This window comes from Bufo gargarizans, chromosome 1 (genome assembly GCF_014858855.1).
Source record: "Bufo gargarizans isolate SCDJY-AF-19 chromosome 1, ASM1485885v1, whole genome shotgun sequence".
Lineage (NCBI taxonomy): Eukaryota > Metazoa > Chordata > Amphibia > Anura > Bufonidae > Bufo > Bufo gargarizans.
In genome coordinates this window covers 264,067,991-264,090,007 of record NC_058080.1, presented here as the reverse complement: position 1 = coordinate 264,090,007, position 22,017 = coordinate 264,067,991, and the positions used below count along the sequence as shown (strand labels likewise).

At 42.9% G+C, this 22,017-nt stretch overlaps 1 protein-coding gene across 1 annotated transcript in view; it reads left to right on the top strand.

The window, feature by feature from the left end:
• Positions 1–5,664, top strand: part of MMRN1 (multimerin 1) — a 143,793-nt gene extending 138,129 nt beyond the window's left edge. Inside the window, 1 exon segment of the mRNA XM_044302791.1 lies at positions 4,735–5,664. Coding sequence (XP_044158726.1) covers positions 4,735–5,156 — 422 coding nt within the window. The 3' untranslated portion in view covers positions 5,157–5,664.
• The last annotated feature ends 16,353 nt before the right edge of the window (positions 5,665–22,017 follow it).

Here is a 22,017-nt window from a genome sequence, read left to right as displayed (position 1 = left end):
GTCTTGAATGCAATAACTAATGCACGTTTACTACCAGAGTCATTTACTCTGATGGGCCCATGGATCCCAATCCAATTTTGAAGTGAGTGGTGTACGTAAAATGTCATTATGTATGTCTTTGGCTTTAATTGATGGCTCTGCCTGTCAAAATCTGTGCATTTTATAATTTTGTCAATTTATAAGTAAAGCCTCATTTACATGTCAGTGTTTTGGTCAGTGATTTCCGTAAACCCAAATCAAAAATACCACACGTAATACAAAAACATCTTTATTGTGTCACACATAGACAACATATATTGATTAAATGACAAGAAATAGTAAAATAGCAATGCAAGCAAGTACTGAGATAGTGAAACCCCTCAAAAATACCTGGTCTAAATGCATGTCCCACTACCAAAACATGTCGTCATTATAATATGATATAAAATATCTAATATACACATGTAATGCAAATTAGTGTTGAGCGAGCATGCTCGGCCGAACTGCTGTTTGGCTTGAGCATCACTATGCTCGGCACATTGCAGTGCTCAGCCGAATACTGCGGGTGCTCGAGTACAATTTAATACAATGAAAGTCAATGGGAGACCCGAGCATCAAACCAGGCACCCCCTGCTCTGAAGAAGAGACTGTGTCTGGTTCACAAAAAAAGGTTAGAAATTGATGGAAACCCCATCAAAATGGTTTGGAAACAGCATTAAGAGGATGGCTGGATGCGTCTTGGACTCCTATTATCTTTGACATACAATAGACAACCACAAAAAGGCTATATGCCAAAAGCCAGGTATGTGGATGCCAACAATCTATCCATGAGACAGATAACAGTCAGCATACCTTACAATGGCAGCCTTGTGCACTATGAGACATTCCAAACCAGCTCTCATCTGACTGAGAGCCAGTAAGCCTCAAAGTTGCTTCACATCTGTTGGATGGATTGGGTGGATCTACGAACCTAGATCAATATCATTAGGATGACAAAAGGTTTTCTGATTGTCCTAACATAATATTCAATAACCTTTCTATACAGTTTTATAATGTAAAAACTAATTTGCATAAATATGGGCTTATGGGAAAGACATGCAAATGAGCAGAATCTGCTTGTTTTTCATCTGAAAAACCATTTGCATGGGAAATTAGTGATCTTCACTACTCATAAACAGCACCATCTATTGGATTCATAGTCTTGTCATAAGACTATGAAACCAATAGATGGCGCTGTTCATGAGTCATGAACAGCACCTATCTATTGGTTTCATAGTCTTATGACAAGACTATTAGACTATGAGTCTTATGACAATGTTCATCTTGTTAGGGCGCTAGTAAGTGGGGCACCCTGCTGAACAGAGTCTACACACCATGTAGCACTCAGCCTTTTGCATGGAAAATTTTTAGATTAGAATATTCACGATCTACACTACTCATAAACAGTGTCATCTATTGGATTCATAGTCTTGTCATAAGACTATAAAAAAAACAATAGATGGTGCTGTTAATGAGTCATTACAAGCAGGGCAATAGTCCTCAGATACACCCTAGCAAGCTTATATTACCGCAGATAAAGTGCTAGATGTGTGAATGATAGCAGCAATCCGATATACACCTCAGTGTTAGCGCAGGCTATTATAGGTCCATGTGTGGACTCTGTTGAGCAGGGTGCCCCACATACTAGCACCCCAACAAGATGAACAGCGCCATCTATTGGTTTCATAGTCTTATGACAAGACTATGAATCCAATAGATGGCGCTGTTCATGAGTAGTGTAGATCGTGAATTTTCCATGAAAATGGTTTTTCAGCTGAAAAACAAGGCAGATTCTGCTCATTTGCATGTCTTTCCCATATGCCCATGTTTATGCAAATGAGTTTTTACATGACAAAACTGTATAGAAAGGTTATTGAATATTATGTTAAGACAATCAGAAAACTTTTTGTCACCCTAATGATAATGATCTAGGTTCGCAGGTCCACCCAAGCCATCCAACAGATGTGAAGCAACTTTGAGGCTTACTGGCTCTCAGTCAGATGAGAGCTGGTTTGGAATGTCTCATAGTGCACAGGCTGCCATTGTAAGGTATGCTGACTGTTATCTGTCTCATGGATAGATTGTTGGCTTCCACATACCTGGCTTTTGCATATAGCCTTTTTGTGGCTGTCTATTGTATGTCAAAGATAATAGGCGTCCAAGACGCATCCAGCCATCCTCTTAAGGCTGTTTCCAAACCATTTTGATGAGGTTTCCATCAATTTCTAACCTATTTTTGTGAACCAGACAGCCTCTTCTCTTCTGAGCAGGGGTTGCCTGGGGTTCTCCCATTGACTTTCAATATGCTCGGTAAAGCACTTGAGCATACCGATGTGTTCGGCCAGAGCACACAAGCACTTTGGTGCTTGATCAACACTAATGGAAATCCATAATGAAATGTAGTCCAGTATATGTATAGTATATGTATCATATTAATATATATAATCTTAGAAAAAAGATCACTGAAGTGAGCAGTCACCACTAAAAATCACAGGGAAGATTTGAAATGGCTCCCTAACAAAGGCTAAGGCCCCTTGCAGACGAGCGTGTCCGGATTATGTCCAGATTATGTCCGGATGCGTTGCGGATGCATTCAGTGAAAACTGCGCCATTTCGCAAACAAAGCCATTAAATTTTTTTTGTGATCACATTATGTTGTTCAGTTTTTATCACGTGGTTGCTATGTGATTTACCGCGTTTTGCACGCGTGTGATAAAAAAACTGAATGTTTACAAACAACATTGCTTGGCAACCATCCGTGAAATTTTCACAGAGCCCCATTCACTTCTATGGAGCCAGAGCAGAATATAGAACATGCTGCGATTTTCACGCAACGCAAAAGTGATGCGTGAAAACCAGCACTCACGCATTGCTCGTGTGAAAGGGGCCTAAGAAGTGATCAATTAATACATATATAAGGCACAACTGGTACTACACATAGAAAAAGCATACAGACCAGGAGTGTGGGTGGGGCAGAACAACCCCGACATACGTTTTGCGGTGCTTCCTCACGCCCCCAGGCCTTTCTATAGGTTTTAGCACAAAGTGGATTAGGATGCAAATACTGGGCGTTACAGTGGTTGCTGTGCGCTGCTGCTGCCCCACTTACCTCACCCGGCATTATGTACCCACATCCTTCTGCCTTCTACTAGGTGGATCTGGCTGCCAGACCTGCTCTTCCTCTCCAAGCAGGCTGCGGCCTGCAAGTACCCTCCTCTTCTACCTTTTGCTGCCTGACTTGACCTATGCCTGACCTTCATATTGACCGTCACTACCTGCCCTGACCATGGTCTGTTTACTGTTAAGCAGATACTCTGATTGCCCTGAGTTCAGCCCTTCCCTTACTAGAATTTTGTCTGATCCCACAGGTACCCTGCATCAGTATCTCTGACCTCCATGGGCCAGCTGTTAACCACACAAAGACTACTTTAGGAGGTAGTGGCCTGGTGGTTCCTCTGCAGCAAAATCCTAATAGTTGTATACAAGTTAAAGGGTGATTGAGAGATTGAGCCCAAAGTAAAATCTGTTGGTTAACAACACATTGGTTCCACACCCACTGTCGTAACACTGAGTTTCCATGTCATGATTGTCAGTGACACCCTCATCATAGGTCTGACACCATTAAGGCCAATCCAATTTAACATTTTTCAACTTTAGCTATTTGATCAAAACATAACCACCTAGAAAATTACTTTCCCTTCACGACGAATTAAAAATAATTTCCAACCACCCAAGTCCAGGTAGATAAATTCCTTGAATTAACCATTTAAGGTCATAGTCTAATATGGGCCAAATTTAATCATTTCCATTTTTTCCATGCTACTCTTTTAATTTTCTTGTTTTCACTTTTTTTTTTTTTAATAGCACTATCACAAAGTAATAGCACATAGAGGCATTGCCGCTGCCTGATCTCTATACACAGTGATGGAGAAGGCAGGAATGGTAAAAAAAATATAAATAAATGTTTGCCTTCTCTATGGGAAGCCGGCAGCTGCACGGTTAGCAAGAATGTTCATAAACATCCTTGCAGTGGTAAATGCAGACCACCTGGACCTATATAGTCAATGGGTGGTCCACAAGTGGTTAAGCTTTGCGACTTAGTTTTCCATTATTTAAGTATGTCTTTGGCTAAATTCAAACATGCAGCTTTTGTTGCAGTTCTTGAATTCAAACATAGACAAATACATATTTTATCACGTCCTACTTTATGGACCTGCTTCTGGCTATGGCTAAAAAAAACTGCCTCAAAACCTCTACTAACTTCCCACTCACAGTAATGGTATATCAGGCATAAATGCCATCTGTACATGTAACCAGCTTTTCACCCAGGTGAAAATCATTCTCTCCTTATGTTCTGTTAGATGTTTTTGCGAAATCCAAATATCTGAGTCTCAGTTTCTTCTTCAAATGAGATCTTTTCCCATTAGCAGCATATTTTCCAGCATAAGGGATAGACAGTAGACATGGGGATCAGATTCCAACAGTAACCAGCCTCATAGCTACCATACATTCATTTTTCCGATGGGTTCTGAACAAAATAAGATCTGAAAACTTGGTTGCTGTGGACAATACCTCTACTTTTTCTTGACTAGTTATAATAAGGTTAGCATATATTCACATGCATCACTTTTATTGCAGAAATTCATATTCTGATCTGATTTATTTGAATCAAAAGAAAGAACGTCTCAATAACAGAATGTCTCTATGTTTCCACAGATTTCTCAAAAGGATCGTACCGTTATGCACCAATGGTGGCTTTTTCTGCTTCTCACACGTATGGGATGACATCTCCTGGACCAATTCGATTCAACAATTTATATGTAAATTATGGCTCATCTTATGTACCTAACAATGGAAAATTTCTTGTGCCATACCTTGGAGTATATGTCTTCAAGTTTACCATTGAATCATACAGTCATCGCGTTTCTGGCTATTTAGTAGTTGATGGAATTGACAAGATTGCATTTCAGTCTGAAAATATTAACAGTAGCATGTACAGTGATAGGATGGTGACCGGAGATGCTTTGTTAGAACTGAACTATGGTCAGGAAGTATGGCTCAGGTTAACATCAGGCTCCATTCCAGCACAGTACCCACCTGTTACAACATTTAGTGGATACCTGTTGTACCGCACATAATGCTGATTATGGCATCTATATATTTTATTGTTTTTCATATAAATATTAAGACCAGAATGCATCCAGATATGAACTCCATGGCACAAAAATATGTACAGGATTTGCTAGTGTGTAAACTGAAGCTCCAAAGCAGTAGGTTTGCTACAGTAGGTGAATAAAAAATAAAAATGGCACTTCAGCTATTTCTAAGTTTTTAAAGTTTTAAAATTTTAGATCCACTTGATAAAGAATTACCATACGTATGCAATCCACCATGTTATTGTTCTTAGTAAGGCTGTGTTAACACTTGTGTTGTGAAGCTCTATCGCCGGTTCTCTGAAACATTCTGGCAAATTTTTCCAGTGGTAAGGGGTCAAGGAGCATATCAAAGAACAGTGTCGTACTGGGGTGCCTAGGGCCCACTGTATGGATACATTCAAATATTACATGCTCACACAGCAGCAAGATGCTACCAGATGTTTTAATATGGGGGTCCCTGCAGAAACTTTCAGAAGGTAGGTCCTGGGGAGAAGAGGATACTGGCAGCTTTCCTAATAAACTGGGGAGTTTATTTAATAATCTATCAAGTTTTTTATATGAACATAGGCTGGTTGAGGTGCTGTACATTGAATATATGTATGTAGTGCAGTAAATCTAATGTGTTATGTGCCACTTGTGAAGGGGGTGGAAAACTAGGGGCCCACCATGCTCAGGGGCCCACCGGGGGATTCACCTGTACCCCTGTGGGACCAGTCCGAGCCTGTCAAAGACATAGTCTAAAAGATAGGCCCCCTCAACCATTACTTGCTGCTGGGGTATTCAGATATTTCATGTTCCCTTTAATTTTGTATTATTTCTGTTGATACTGGGACTTTTGACTCACCTTGTACATAGTCAGTGACTGGTTTAGTGACAAAAGGCAAGCTTGAAGCCTCTGTATAGCACACACAGTAGAACACTGAAGACTGAGTCTCTTTAGCAATGGTCCATTAGAGATTTGCTAAGGATACACCCTGTTTTCTAGTACAAAGAAACATCTTTCCCTAATAAAGTATATTACAAAAATGTTGCCCGTCCCTCTCCTTACAAAATTTTAAAATATACTGAAATGACCGTTATACTTTAATAGGTTTTTGCAGTTTTGTCATTAGGGGAGAATACATTTAACAATGTGAGTAGGGCTGGTTTTAGGGATTAGAAAATTGGACATAAGACAGGAGCCTTAATAGATAATGAAGGGTAGTATATAAAGCAAAACATAATATTGGTGAAAATAATAAATGTTGCACCAGATTATGTGGACTGGTCCTAAAATGCAAATATGTATCTATATGTATGACGATATGCATTCATATTTACAAATAATATTTTTCCATCTATGCATGTCATGTATACTAAAATGCTATAAAATTGTTATGCATGTGCAACATTAGCATTTTCTAAAAGAACTGAAATAAAAAAATTATACAAAATCAATTTTCAAGAACAAATAACAATGTTATGTATTATATCACTGCTGTAAGGGCATTTGTTTTTAGTGATGTGAGATGGACCTATGTTTATACACAGTAGCCAGTTTCAGCATGGAGAGGTGTGATCAGACTAAGGTACTGAGATACTGTGACCCAGGGCATGAAGACTGCTGCAGTAGATTGCGGTAAGCTTTCTAAGAAGGAAGTAGCATCTCTATGTTCATGAAGACTAGGGTAAGCTTCTATGGCTTTATCCCAGTCCTCCATACAAAAAAAATAATAAAATCTGTGAGACACCAACCTCAGAGGCTGGGTTCCCAACCTTCTTTTTGTGCTTTTAAGGCCTCAAGAGAACAACCATATCCATTTTGCGGTCACCAAACTGCAGATGCTCTTCATCACAATGCGGACCCATTGACTTTAGAAGGTCTGTGGTCCGCAAGTTGCGGCAAAGTATAAGACATGTCCTATCTTTGGTGGAGCGGCCACACTGATGCAGTAGAACACAGAAGCGGTTTTATGTGCGGACTCTCCGTAAAATATAGTACATGTCCTATACTTTGCCGTAACATGCGGACCACAGACCTATTGAAGTCAATGAGTCTGCACCTTGACCTGCCAATCACTTACGTTGGTGTGAATGCCCCCCAATCATAAAACTTTAATTCACACAATGTTCAGGTTAGAGGTGTGAGGTCACTTGCAGGTTCCCAGCTGAAGCATCTGCAACATTTTCTGGAAAAAACAGCCAATACAGAGTGTAAGTGCTATATATTGAATTCTCTACAGCCCTCCATTTCCACATGGATAGTAATTAGTAGTAAACATCTGACTAAATTTACCATATATGCTGAAGAAGCATTACATGTAATTATTAAAATATAAATATGAAAGTTTAAGTGCACATCTGTGCATTTACAGTTATTTTCACATGTATTTTACAATATCTTACGAGTTCAACCTAGCAAAATATTTACAGAAATACTTTGTTATCATAGATGTTAACTTTTTAGTAAATATATACATTCTCACTATTTCACTTTACATGGATTTACCACAAAATTAAACATCTGTGATTGTTGATTTATTATATACAGGGGAGATTTTTAGATAGTCATTCATTTTACAGCCAGCAGGTGGTGCTATTAACAGCTCTAATAACAAGGAAACTAAAAATCATCACTTCAGACAAAGACTGGGCAAATAAATGGGAGGGGTATGCTATATGTGAATTGATTTGAAATTACTCTCATTATTCAACAGAGCCCAAATGCCAAAACATGTGACATTCTCCTCTTTGTTTTTTATTCTTATCTTTTTATTAGAGTGTTTTGGTCAAACAAAAATAGCATGAAAATAATAATTTGACATTTTGTTGCCCATCTCCCCCAGGACATTTTAAAAAATATGTTTGAAATAATTCACGTCTCAAATATATGGGTCTTAAGTTTCTCCTCTTTATTGTCTAGCACTTCCTTTTCTTTCTTCATTATTATTTTTTTGTTTCACATGATTTTATGTGAAATATTAATATTAGGAAATGTTCTGTTCTGCATGAAAAATCCTTTGTACAATCAAAAGGTCAAGAATAGGACATTATTGAGCTGAAATATTAATCTATTTAGGTGACTGTTCTGCCATTTTTTTTTAAATACAAATATAACTGTGTTGAAAAGGGGGGAGGGGGTCCCACACAGTGACACTCATTTAGTAACAGCTTCCATCACTTTTTAAATTGATTTCTGACCTGTTGTTCTTTTTAGTTTGCACCACATTTTTCATCAGGGCATGTGCCCGAAAGAGGCACTTACTGTACAAGGTGGAAATAGTAGCACACAGCTTGTACAATGCGACACTATTGATACAATTTATATATCAAGTGTGCAGCTCTGTGACATACTGTATACTGTACTTATTGGGACTGTTTCAAAACATATTCCCATTGAGGGAATTCTTTGAGGGACTTGGACAATCTCTACTAGATGGGTTCCTGACCACAAAGCAAAGATCATCCTGCTGGGACCTCTAGTGACTATTGTGATCATCTGTGGCAAAACGTGGCACTAAGTATTAACTTTTTCTTCAGCCCCACCGCCCCACCACAGTCCAGGAAAGGTCTTCTAGCGCAAGAAAAGTGTTATGGAATCGCTCTCCAATCTGGCCAAGAGATGAGGATTCTGAACATAGGAATCTACCTGCCCACACATTGGCACCAGCGGTACTCTAAAGGGAGGGGAAGGGGCAGTCCACCATGGATGCCAGCTGTCAGTAAAGTGCCAGCTGCAATTAGTGCTTCTATCAATACAGTGGGAAGCACTCATTGCTAAAGCGCCAAGGAGCAGACAGTCCTTTCACTTAGTGACCGCTCAGATCCCCGCGTTCCTTCCCTCCTCCAGGAGGGCACACTGAATGCTGAAGCAGGGAGCCATCTGCTCCCTGCTTTGCTATTCAGTCCTGCAGGCACAGATCGTTCTGCCGGACTGTGTAGGAGGAGCTCGGGAATCTGCTTGTGCTCTCCTCCCACACAGTGCTGCAGTACGATCTGTGCCTACAGGGGAGTGCTGGATCTGATCATCCAGAACGGGACAAGGTGAGTAGTTACTGTTTTTTTTTTTATTAACTCTGAGGAGGCACAATGTGAGCACTACTCCTGTGAAGGAGGCACAGAGAGGGCATATCTACTGTGAGGGGGAACACAATGAGGGCTTAACTACTCTGAAAAGGAAACAGAGAAGACATAACTACTGTAAGGGGGGAAACACTGAGGGCATAACTACTGGGGGGGGGGGCAAAATGAGGACATAACTACTGTGAAGAGGAACAGAGAGGGCATCACTACAGTGATGGGGGCACAATGAGGGCATAATTGATGCGAAGGGGGCACAATGAAGGGATAATTGCTGTGAAGGGGGCACAATATGGGCATAAATACTGTGAGGGGGCACAGTGGGGGCATAACTACTGTGAGGGGGCACAGTGCGAGCATAACTACTGTGAGGGGGCACAGTGTGGGCATAACTACTGTAAAGGGGTCCATTGATAGCATAACTACTGTGAAGGGATGCAATGTGGGCATACAATACTGTGAGTGGGTGCAGTGAGGGCATTACTACTATGAGGGGGGCACAATGGGGGCCTAACTAATGTGAGGGGGCACAATGTGTACATAACTACTGTGAAGGGGTGCATTAATGGCATAACTTCTGTGACGGGGCACAATGTTTTCAACGGTGGGGTGGTGTGCCAGAGAAAGGACCTTCCTCAGGTAAAAACATCTTATGCACACCCTGATTGGCACAGAATGTTGTAATAGAGTATATGGAGATGGGTATTGTAAGTTCACATACTTCTGGCTACATTGATACAAATTAGGGGAATTGATGTTCCATATACAGTGGTGTAATTTGAATCGCCTGGGCACTACCGCAAAATACCCTTATCATATGTCAATTGGAATTCTGGCGTCTTCCTATGTAGCAGAGGAACATTTAGGTTTCCTCTGGCACCAGGACCACAATGTATCTGCTATCTCTGCACCTTGTATAGCTATGCCCCAGTCTGTACTGAACTGGTTAATATACTTCTTCATAGTAACTGTACAGCTAAAGACTACCTCACTGTATCTTTGTATGTGACAAAATTATAGAAAGACAGTAATAACTCACGGTTCTTTTTCATTGCACTGACCTTTCCCCATCTCATGGGAGTATGTGGCAGATCAGAGCTGTCATTCTCTTCTCTTTCTGCAATATTATTTTTGTGTCGCAACATGACTTCTTCCCTTCATACTCAACTGTTCAGCATTCTTTACATTGTGGAAACCCAACAACTTCAACTCTGTTGTCACATGACATAATCTCTATCAGAGACTTATTGAGGCCCAGCTTCAAAGCCAAAAATGTATTTTTTTTTATCTTAGCAGAAAAATCACTACATATTATGTCAAAATGAAGGGCAATATTTTCAAACAAATCTGTTGTGGTGTACATTGGAAGTAGTACAACTAACATATGATATGAATATTCTGCTGATTCTTCTAATCCAGTACTGCTTCACCTTTGGTTACATACAGTAACTCACTGCAGATGGGAAATTGTAACACCTCCAGATTACGGTACTTGGCTTGCCATAACCTTTTTATCTCATTCCTTGGTGCTTCTCAGTTGCTGACCTTGCCTGGCTGTTCCTGAAGGAGATGTGAATCCACTGTGCCACTGAAATGATTTGGCTTGGAGCTACTCCTAAAGGCATTTTAATGGCAACCCTGGTCTTCATCCTTTAACCTCTATACAGGCATCTGGACTCTGCTGCAGAAAAACTGCTAGGCCGCTACATCTTGGTAGTCTGAGTTCAGAGACTAATGACCCATGGGGGTCAAAAGACACTGGTCCAGAGCACCGAGGGATCATCAATACTGGAGGTGGGATGAATCAAATTTTTTTTCGAATCCGAATCCGAAAAGGTTCTCGAATATATTGAATCTTTCAAATCTCGAATCCTACGAATCCTGTACATAAGAATTGTGTGAACGGTGTAAGAAACAATCCAATCTGTGGAAGGCACTGTTATGGGGGGGATCTGTGGATAGTATTGTTATGGGGGATCTGTGGATGGCACTATTATGGGGGATCTGTGGATGGCACTATTATGGGGGATCTCTGGATGGCACTGTTATGGGGGGGATCTGTGGATGACACATATATAGGATATTATACTATGTGCCATCCACAGATGCCCCCCCCATAACAGTGTCCGTGCAGTGTGAATGACCCCCAATACAGAGGCTAGGGGCCGGCATCTGGATTAGGAATGACAGTGGGGACCGGAACAGTCCCTGTATTTTATTGCAGCGGGCCCGCTCACTGTTGTATAATCTTATCTAACCTGTAGGCATTGTTAAGATATAATAATCATTTGTAATCCAGCTGTATTACTTACAGCTAAGTTCCGTAGCAGGGAGGAGGCAGGCAGGAGGCAGGCCAGGAGGACAGGCGGGCATCAGGTCACTCACTACGTCACGCGCCCGCGCTGCCTGCTTCATTCATAAAGTGGGCGGCGCAGGTGCATGGCCAAGTGAGTGACACGCCACCCGCCCGCCATCCCGGCCTGCCTCCTCCCTCCTCCGGAACTTAGTTGTAAGTAATACAGCTGGATTACAAATGATTATTATATCTTAACAATGCCTACAGGTTAGATAAGATTATATAACAGTGAGCGGGGCCGCTGCATTAGAATACAGGGACTGCACCGGTCCCTGCTGTCATTCCTAATCCAGATGCCGGCCCCCAGCCCCTCCTCCCTCTGTTGATACACCCACACACCTCTCTGTGCGGCATAGCGGTGGCCGTGTATCCTTAGGTAAATTAATCGCAACATTGTTGGGTCGGCCAAATCGCCATATCGCGTTGCTGGGATTCGTCAGATTAGAATTTTACTAAATTACATCAGGATTCAAGTCCGCAAATCCAACAAGATTCGTGGATTCGACGGATTCGTTGTCCCACCTCTAATTAATACCATAGTCAGGAACCAAACCAAGGCCAGGGTAGACAGTGTGCAACCAATCTGGCAAACAGTCCAAAGGTCAGAGCTGACAGCACAAGGGTCAGAGCAAGGAACAGGCAGAAGTCAGGTCAGGCTGCGAGTGATCAAATCCAGAAACAGGTAGGCAAACAAGACAATAACACACCTTTGTAGGAAACTAGTTAACTAGACGCTATTGCTCAGGGACCTTTCCACAGGTTAAGGTGATTTAAATATCCCTGGAAGATGTGCCATGGGATGGGATACATTAGGGTGTGCACACGCTGGCCCTTTAAGAGCCAGATAAAGAACATGCACACCCTATAGGCAGAGAAACACACTGCTAGAAAGAATAAGCCATGGTCTGTGTAGACTGGATGAGCAGAGCTATGGAGATGCCAGCAAGGAATGATTAAGAAGTTGTCAGCAAACCCATGCTGCTGGGACCATGAAGCGAGGGTCCAGGGAAAATAAACTTCTGCCAGAGGTTTCTAGCTGCTGCACTTCCTCCATTCTAAACTCACATCCTTGGCCGAGTCAATTGTACATGTGTATGTAAAACACTGATATAGGCCATGCTCACGCCACATCATGGTGCTGACTAATTGACTTCAATGGGTCTGTGGTCTGAATGTTGCAGTGAAGTATAATACATGTCCATCTTTTGCGGGGCATCCACACGAATGCTTTCACATCTGTGTGGCTGCTGTTTAATATTGTTGAACTGCATTTAGATGTTTCTTGTAATATATCCTGTTCATTTCACACTATAGCTGCCCTGCACTGTGGAAAGGGTTAATACACCGCCAATAAATACTGAGATACTTTATGTCTTTGTACCTATGCAAAGTTTTGGAGGGGGAAAAAAAACAGACACACTGACCGTCTGACTGTCTGGCATAGATTTTTTTTTATTTCACAAATTTTTTATTAGAAAATCATAGCATACATCATCTTCCACAATGTCAAATTACCGTACAGTACAGTATAATTTGCTCATCACATTGCAGGATAAAAGACACTGGATGTAAAGTTTTCATTTATATTAAAGAAAAAAACAAAAAAAAAACAAGGCCGTAAGAGAACGACCAACAAACAAACAATAATAAACACTGCGCCACATTTAAAATCAAGCAGTAAAATTGAGGTATGTATCTTCTATACTTGTAGATCTGGCAAAGATGGATAGTGTTTGGATATATAAGACGCCCATTTTCGCCACCTGGCGCTGACACATGATAATCGGCAAAGCTGTTTTGCAATCAGTAGCTCCATGCCATAATTATAGTGGACTTTAGCAATGATTTCTGGTATGGTTGGGATGTCCCTACTCTTCCACCTTTTAGCTATTGCAACTCTCGTTGCTGTTAGTATATGAAAAGCAATAGTGAGGTCCTGCTAACTCTAAACATTCCAGCTCAAAGGAGAGCAATGCTAGTTCCGGGGACATGGGGAGCGCCTTCCCTATTACAGCACTTATAAGTAACAATATTGTGGACCAGAAACGGTGGACAGCAGGGCAGGTCCACCAGATATGCATTAAGTTGCCAACTGCTGATAGGCATCGCCAGCAAACATTTGAGGTGGTTGGATATATAATGGATAGGCGATAAGGGGTATAATACCACCTATAAAGGAGTTTTCTTGAGGCCTCCAGGTGGTCGACACACTTTGAGGTTCTAGAGCTCAGGGAGAAAACAAAGGCCCAACGCGCTGGCACAAAAGATTTATTTAAATCTGTCTCCCATTTAATCTGGAACGGGAATTTTGATATAGCAACTGAGAGCTGCAACCCCCTATAGGCCTCAGAAATACCTCCCTTCCGTATTTTGGGGTTCTGGAAATATGCAGCATACATAGAGGAGTGTGTAGAGTGTGTAATGTTCTTGGATGCTAGGAGGTGGCGTAATTGAAGGTACTTATAAAAATCTGACCACTGGACTTGATACCGCTCTCTTAAGTCAGTGAATGATATAAGGGCCTCATTGGTTAAAATTCGGGACACTGAACGGATTCCTTTAGATTCCCATTGTGAGAAATCAGTATCCGGCAAGCAGGCACTGAAAGCTGACAACGGAGCATCCAAAATCCTGAGTGGAAGGATTTTCGGGATAAGGGGACACTTGGTCCACAAGGACATTCCAGCTTGACTAGTGATAGATGGAGATCGAGGGGGCGTTTTGGAAAGTAATCCCTGCCAAAGTAAGTGCTGCAATGAGGGTGCACGAGTTAAGCTAGTTTCCATTTGTACCCATTTCTTCGCTGTGTCATTAATCCACCAGCTTTTGAGTTGGTCGAGCACAGTAGCTTGGTAATAGGTAAGAAGGCATGGACATCCCAATCCCCCCAATTTAACAGGCTTGTATAGGATATCAGCCGCTACTCTCGCCCTCTGTTTTTTCCATATAAATTGTGATATAAGGGCTTGGAGCGAAGCAATATATCTGCGGGGCACAATGACAGGCAAGTTCCTAAATAAGTACAAAATCTTTGGCAAAAGAAACATTTTGGACGCAGCAATGCGGCCCAACCATGAGAGAGGGTATTGCGAATAGGCCACTATGTCATGTTTAATTTGTGCAATGATAGCGTTGTAGTTAACAGACTGGAGGTTACCTAGGGGGAATGTGAGGGATATACCTAAGTAAGGAATACTTCCTTCGGCCCATTTGAAGGGGAATTTGGCTGAGATGGCACTTTTGGTATCTAGCGAGATCCACATTCCTAGTATAAGCGATTTATGAGAATTTATTTTATAGTAACTCACCCGACTAAACTGATCAATGATATCTGAGACAGCTGTTAAAGAGGTTAAGGGGTCTCTAACTGAAATAATGACATCATCCGCGAAAAGGCCTATTTTGTGGTCTGTTTCACCAATAGTAATACCTTTAATGTTCGGGGACAACCTGATTTGGTGAGCTAGAGGTTCCATCATTAGTGCAAATAGGAGGGGAGAAAGGGGGCACCCCTGTCTTGTGCCATTAGTGATCCCAAAGGGCGAGGAGAGTGCTCCCGAGGAGTATACTCTGGCCGAGGGCTTGGAATATAACACTAAGATGGAGGATAGTAGCCTCGGTGGAAAACCAAATTTGCCCAGTACCGCTTCAAGGTAGCCCCAGTGGATCCGGTCGAACGCCTTCTCGGCATCCAATGATAGAAGCAGAGAAGGCGTCCGACGTTCAGCCACCACCGACATAATATTCAAATACCTGCGGGTGCCATCCACTGTCTGTCGGTCCTTGACAAACCCGACTTGATCAGCGTCAATTAACGTTGGGAGAATATTTGTCAAGCGGTTCGCGATCACCTTAGCGTAGATTTTTAGGTCCACGTTAAGAAGTGATATTGGCCTAAAGTTAGAGGGAACATCTGGGGATTTCCCAGGCTTCGGCAGAGTGACTATCAATGCATTTAGCATTTCTTCAGGTAGAGAGCCTGAGGATGCAGCATCATTAAATAGCCTTGTTAGGTAAGGAACTAGTAGGTCTTTATGAGCCTTATAAAATTCATTGGTGAGACCATCCGGCCCAGGTGACTTGCCAATTTTCAGGGTTTTAATTGCTACAGAGATTTCCTCCGGAGAGAAAACAGAGGATGTCTCTAGTTTTTGACTGTCTGTCAATGAGGGTAAATTTAGATGGTCTAGAAATGTTTGTATAAAGGGCAAAGAAGGTTGAGGTGTGGACATGTCAGTTGAAAGGTTGTACAAAGATGCATAATACTTAGCAAACTCATTAGCAATGCCCTGCGGATCAAACACCCTAGACCCATCAGAGCAGGATAAGTAAGAAATTCTGTTTTTGGCACTGCGTGATTTTAATTGTTTAGCAAGTAATGCCCCCCCTTTATTACCCTGCCAGTAATGTTGAAGCTTAAGTTTCCTTAGCATCAAGTCGTACTGATAAGAATTTAGTTCATGCAGACGGGATTGAACTAACGTAATTTCTGCTGCTCTATGAGGCGAGTAGGAAGACTTATTTAAGCGGTGTAGTTCAGCTAGCTTAGATTGTAATTGGAGTGACAACTGAGTTCTGCATTTTTTATCATAGGAAGATTGCTTAATAAAATGACCTCTAAGAGTCGCTTTCATAGCACACCACAGAATACCTTCAGAGATTTCACCAGTATCGTTTTCCCTAAAATAATTGTGCAAACACTCAATGGTTTGAGGTGAGTAACGCGGACTCTGCAGGATAAAATTATTAAGCCTCCATATGGAGTGATGTACAGAAGTGTACTGTTCTGTTATTTCAATTGCAATGGGCGCATGATCTGACCAAGTAATGGTATAGACATTAGAGGAGGCTACGCAGGGCAGTAACTGCCTGTTGACCAAAAAGTAGTCGATCCTAGTGTACACCTTATGGGCAGCAGAAAAAAAGGTGAAATCACGCTCAGTTGGGTGTTGGATCCGCCAGGCATCATACAGATCATGTGATTGTGTAAGTTTAGCCATTGCTGATGGTTCCCTAGCTCCAGTTGAGGAAGTAGAGTCCATAGAAGGCCACATCACTGTATTAAAGTCCCCTAACACAATGAGACGTCCCTTCTGAATTTTGGACACTTTGCGCAGAAGAGAGGTACAAAAGGCAGAAGGGCGTTGATTAGGCGCATATAAAGAGACAATTGTATATTGAACATTGTTAATAAGGCCTATCACAATGACAAATCTCCCACTTTTATCCGCCTCAACCTTTTCTACTTGAAGTGCAATCGAATCTTTGAACGCAATGGATACCCCCCTTTTTTTCCTCCCAACTGCTGGAGCTGAGAATATATGGGGAAAATTTTTGTGCCTTAATCTAGGAACATCAACAGGTAGTAAGTGTGTTTCCTGTACGCAGAGTATGTCAGCTTGAAGGTGCTTAGTTTCTTTCCATAGTAAAGACCGCTTGAAGGGAGAATTTAACCCTTTAGCATTAAGTGAGACAATCTTAAATACCATGGTGAGAAACTGTCAAGGATGTGTTTAGCCGTAGTCTTTTATGCGAGATAATCCCACATCGTATATGCACAAGAGTCATCATAGGAGAGGCGAAGTATACCTGAGAAGATGTAAATGTGGCGCTAAAAACAGATAAATAAGTCAAAACAATAACATAACTAAGAGAGTGTACGGCGGTGGTGACCGCTCTGATACAAAGAAATAGGTATAATATACCAAATTGTTGTAAGAAGGGTATTTGCAACATAGGGGCAGTATACAAGAATACTGGTCATATTCACGAGCTAGGATCGGCCTTAGTCAGCCGAAGTAGCACCCTGCAAGGAAAATTAGTGGGAGGAAGGGGAGGGAGAAAACAGGCACAAAGTGAATGATAGATGAGGGCGAGGTTTCTCACCCAACCAATATTCACACAGTTTTTCGCTTGCGGCGTTCCACGGTAATCCATTCTTCCTCGACTCGCGAGTTCGGCGAATGTGGATGACGGTCGCCATGGGACTCAGGGTCGGATAGGCCCCATTCTTGACACAGAGTCAGTGCAGACGCAGGAGTGGAGGCCACTTGCATGGAGCCGCTGTAGGTAATAAGCAACTTAACGGGGAACCCCCATCTGTAAGGGATTCCATGCTTGCGCAGTAAAGCAGTGCTGGAGGCAAATTCTCGGCGCCTCGCCAAGGTGGCCGCTGATAAATCGGCGAAAATAGAGATGTCCCGAAATTTCTCCGGCAGAACAGGGGAGATTCTTGCTGCTCTCAGGATCTGTTCTTTAGCATGGAAGAAGTGAATGCGCGCAATGGTGTCGCGCGGTGCAGAGGAAGGTAAGGATTTGGGCTTAGGTAGCCTGTGTGCTCTATCGATGAGCAAATCTGCGATTGGAGCCTGAGGTAACAGGCAAACAAAGAAGTCTTTCAGGAAAGCAGCAAGATCATCGCCTTTCACAGTCTCCGGGACTCCGCGGAAACGCAGATTGTTCCTGCGAGAGCGGTCCTCCATGTCTGCGATTTTAAGTTTCAACGCTGCTATTTCTTCTTCGTGCGAATTAGTAGTGTCCACAATCTCATTGTGCGCAGAGGTCAATTCCGCCATTTTAGATTCCACATGTGCGGTTCTAGCCCCCAAAGCTGAAATATCATGCTGAATTTGGGTAATAGCGTCCCTGAGGTCCTGTTTCAAGGACTTTTGTAAATCAGCCATGAGCACTCTCATCCCCTTTAACACTGCTTCAGTGACTGGAGCAGGATCTGTTTCCCCTCCTGCAATTTCAAGCACAGCAGCAGAGGTGAGCTGTTTAGCTGTTTTATGTGAGGCACTGTGTGCCTGACGAGCTGGAGGATCCTGCTGCACAGAAAGGTCATGCTGGGGAGAGTATGTGACCTGTGCAGGGGATTTCGAGGCAGAGGAGGAGGATGGGGATTTCCCTGAGCTCTGAGGAGACACAGGCTGCGCTGAGGAGAGAGAAGGTGCCGATCTGACAGCAGCTGCTGAAGCGGGAGAATCACCATCTTGGAGCGCAGTCACAGCAGGGAAGAAGCTGGTGAGTTTTGCTGGACTGTGGCGTCTCTTACCCCTCGGCATGGCTGAAACTTCCACCACTTGTTGCAGGGTGTTAGGGCAATCCTCCGGTGATCACAGCAGGCAGATGTAAAAGCTTGCAGGGCTGTTTTATGCTGGATTTGTGCCGATGGCTCAGGAGCTCAGAACTTAGCCGTCTGTCTCCATGCGCTGCTAGCCACGCCCCCTGGCATAGATTTTTTTTTATGTCTGAAGACTTGTTTGTGTCTGGACTGGAAAAACTGCATATTCATTTCAATAGACCTGTATTAAAGCTGTATACAAGTCTATGATAGACATAAATTGTAACAATGTTTCTGTTTAGGCTGTGCTTCTCCACTCCACCCCCCAACTAGATTCTAGTTTAGTCACAAACTGAATATAAGGAGAGCAGTGAGAACCCCTAGTTTTCTGCAGATAGGGACCTGTGTTTAGTAGGAAAGACTTTGCCAGACTGCATGAGTGACAAGAAGAAGACACTGAGATGGGAATGCTGAGCCACAGATTGACCAGGGAGCCAGCTGGATAACTAAGCCACATTGGTCTTTGGCTAGTGTACCAGCCTTCTGAAAGAGTGAAACCGTCTTCTGTTAGGGAGGAGACTGAAGAAGAAAGCTCAGTGCCTTGCCTGTATTGTTTTGCACTTGAGTTACTCCAGTAAAGAAGCACACTGGTTTCCCTGGCTCTCCTGAATTATTTCCTATTGGGGTGCACCATGCCTTACCATCCTTTCCCGAGAGCAACAACACATGGTGACACTTTAGCAGTGTCCGTGGGACCCAGTGTAGTGTTTTTGCCACCCCAAATCTGGTACTGCAAGTGGACAAGCACCCTACAAACATTTCTGGAAAAATATCTGTGGTATGTTTTCATGGAATTCTTTGGCCCCACTCATCCACATAGAAGGTACTTTAAAACTGATTTGAGTATGAATCTATTTTTGCAGATCACATAGACCCATACATGCTGATTGTCTTCCCTGGGGTGGATGGGATCTTCCAGCAAGACAATGTGAAATGTCACATGGCTAGAAATGTCAAACACTGGTTAAAAGAGAATGATCAAGACATCCAAGTACAACCATGGCCCCTTAGTTCCCCAGACTTGAACCTAATTGAGCATCTGTGGGACTAACTCACTTGTCATGTTCACTTTGTGGATCCTTGCAAGAGCTGCATAACATGGGTTTCAATGGTAAAGCAGCTGCATGCAAGCCTTACTGTAATGACCGACGTCACGCACAGGGAGGAACACAGGGAAAGCCCTGCCCAAGGGAGAGGGAAAGGTGGTGACCCCTAACTCACCTTGCGGCTGGCACCTGACTGCCCTGACGTCCCTAGACGGGTTCCTCACCCGTGCGGCGATCACGTGCCTAAACCCTGGCTTTCCCTGAAATGAGCCCTAGATAGTGAACGGGCCGGTGGGATCGCTAGTCCGCACCACTGACACTAAGAGGGAAACACCAGGGAGAGGACAGACAAATACAGACAAACACATACACCCAGGTGGGTGACCACAGCAGTCCACAAAGGTCCAACAGGGATCCGGAGGGTAGCGTTCTGAAGCAACAATCAGAAAACGCAGCAACACAGCTCCAGTGGGTCAGAATAGATGTCCAGGCAGGAAGCTCTATCTCTGGCAACCAGAGAAGTGTGAGAGAGGAATATAAGGAGGTTTGGGAGTGCTGGACAAGGAACAGCTGAGGAGAAGGAGCTACGGATCCCTGAGTGAGCCAAAAGGGTTTGCAAAGCAAACCCAGAAAGCTACCATAAGGAAAACAGCCCTATCTTAAATAGAGCGTGCAGCCAACCGCTGCGACTTCCTGACCCCGGGTATAACGGAGTCAGGCGTGGTTCTCGATACCCTCGTGACACTTACATGACCAAGCTCAATGCCATTTGTTGGATAGAGCGATATAAAGCATGCTGCCACTGGACTCTGGACCAGTTAAAATGAGTGGGATTGCCAAATCATACATCTCTCTGTGGCAGTCTGATGGATGAACCTGGATTCAAAGAATGCCAGCAGATTGTAACCTGCCTGACTGCATTGTGCGAATTGTAAATTTTGTTGAAGGAGGGTTAATGCTGTCCAAAGAGAACATTGCTGTCCGTCAGAATTTTGCTACAGATCACCTGGACAAGCCAGAAGGCTAATAGAACAGTGTTTCTATACAAATTTTGATGGAATAATTGTGTGATACTACATACATGTATGGCGTTATTCACCCAATAAAAGTCTGTACTTATGCCACCAGAATAAGACAATTTGGCCTCAGGCTTAATGCTTTGCACTTGACATCATCAGAAGCACTTAGCATGACACACAAAGACCTTTTAACTATTTTGTAAAATTATTAAGTACCAGTGATGACCCTTCCCTCTCCTTAGATGACAGAAATCGATCTGTTTCATGCTTATCTACATATTTGACTATACCAATGCTTACCCTTCCTTCTCCTCAGAAGAATGGAGATTAGTGATGAGCGAGCATGTTCGGCCGAGTACCGGTTCGGCGTTTCGGCTCGAGCATCGCTATGCTCGGCAGATCCGAGCACTCGGCCGAGTACCACATGTGCTCGAGCTCCATGCTCGAGCCTCCTTCCCGCATGTTTGGCGCCTGCTAAGCAGCCAATAAACATGCTGGTAAGTATTGCCATCACTGTAATGCCATTAGCCATGTTTTCCACTGGCATTACAGTGATTGGCTGGCCGGGACACGTCATCGGGTGCTATATAGCACCCGGACACGCGGGTTCGGCTCATTGCGAGTCAGGGAGAGCTGCTGTTAGGAAGGGACAGACCTTGTAGGTAGAATGTGATCGCAAAATACTCTTTCGCAAGACATTTCAAAGACCCAAAAGTCCTTTTAAGGACTACTGTGTGTGTTGGCAGCAATTTAAAATGCTGATTTTTTTATTTTTTTTATACCGTCTGTGCACTTCGAGCCATATATTGGGATATAATGAAAATCAATACACTACGTGCAGAATTATTAGGCAAATGAGTATTTTGACCACATCATCCTCTTTATGCATGTTGTCTTACTCCAAGCTGTATAGGCTCGAAAGCCTACTACCAATTAAGCATATTAGGTGATGTGCATCTCTGTAATGAGAAGGGGTGTGGTCTAATGACATCAACACCCTATATCAGGTGTGCATAATTATAGGCAACTTCCTTTCCTTTGGCAAAATGGGTCAAAAGAAGGACTTGACAGGCTCAGAAAAGTCAAAAATAGTGAGATATCTTGCAGAGGGATGCAGCACTCTTAAAATTGCAAAGCTTCTGAAGCGTGATCATCGAACAATCAAGCGTTTCATTCAAAATAGTCAACAGGGTCGCAAGAAGCGTGTGGAAAAAGCAAGGCGCAAAATAACTGCCCATGA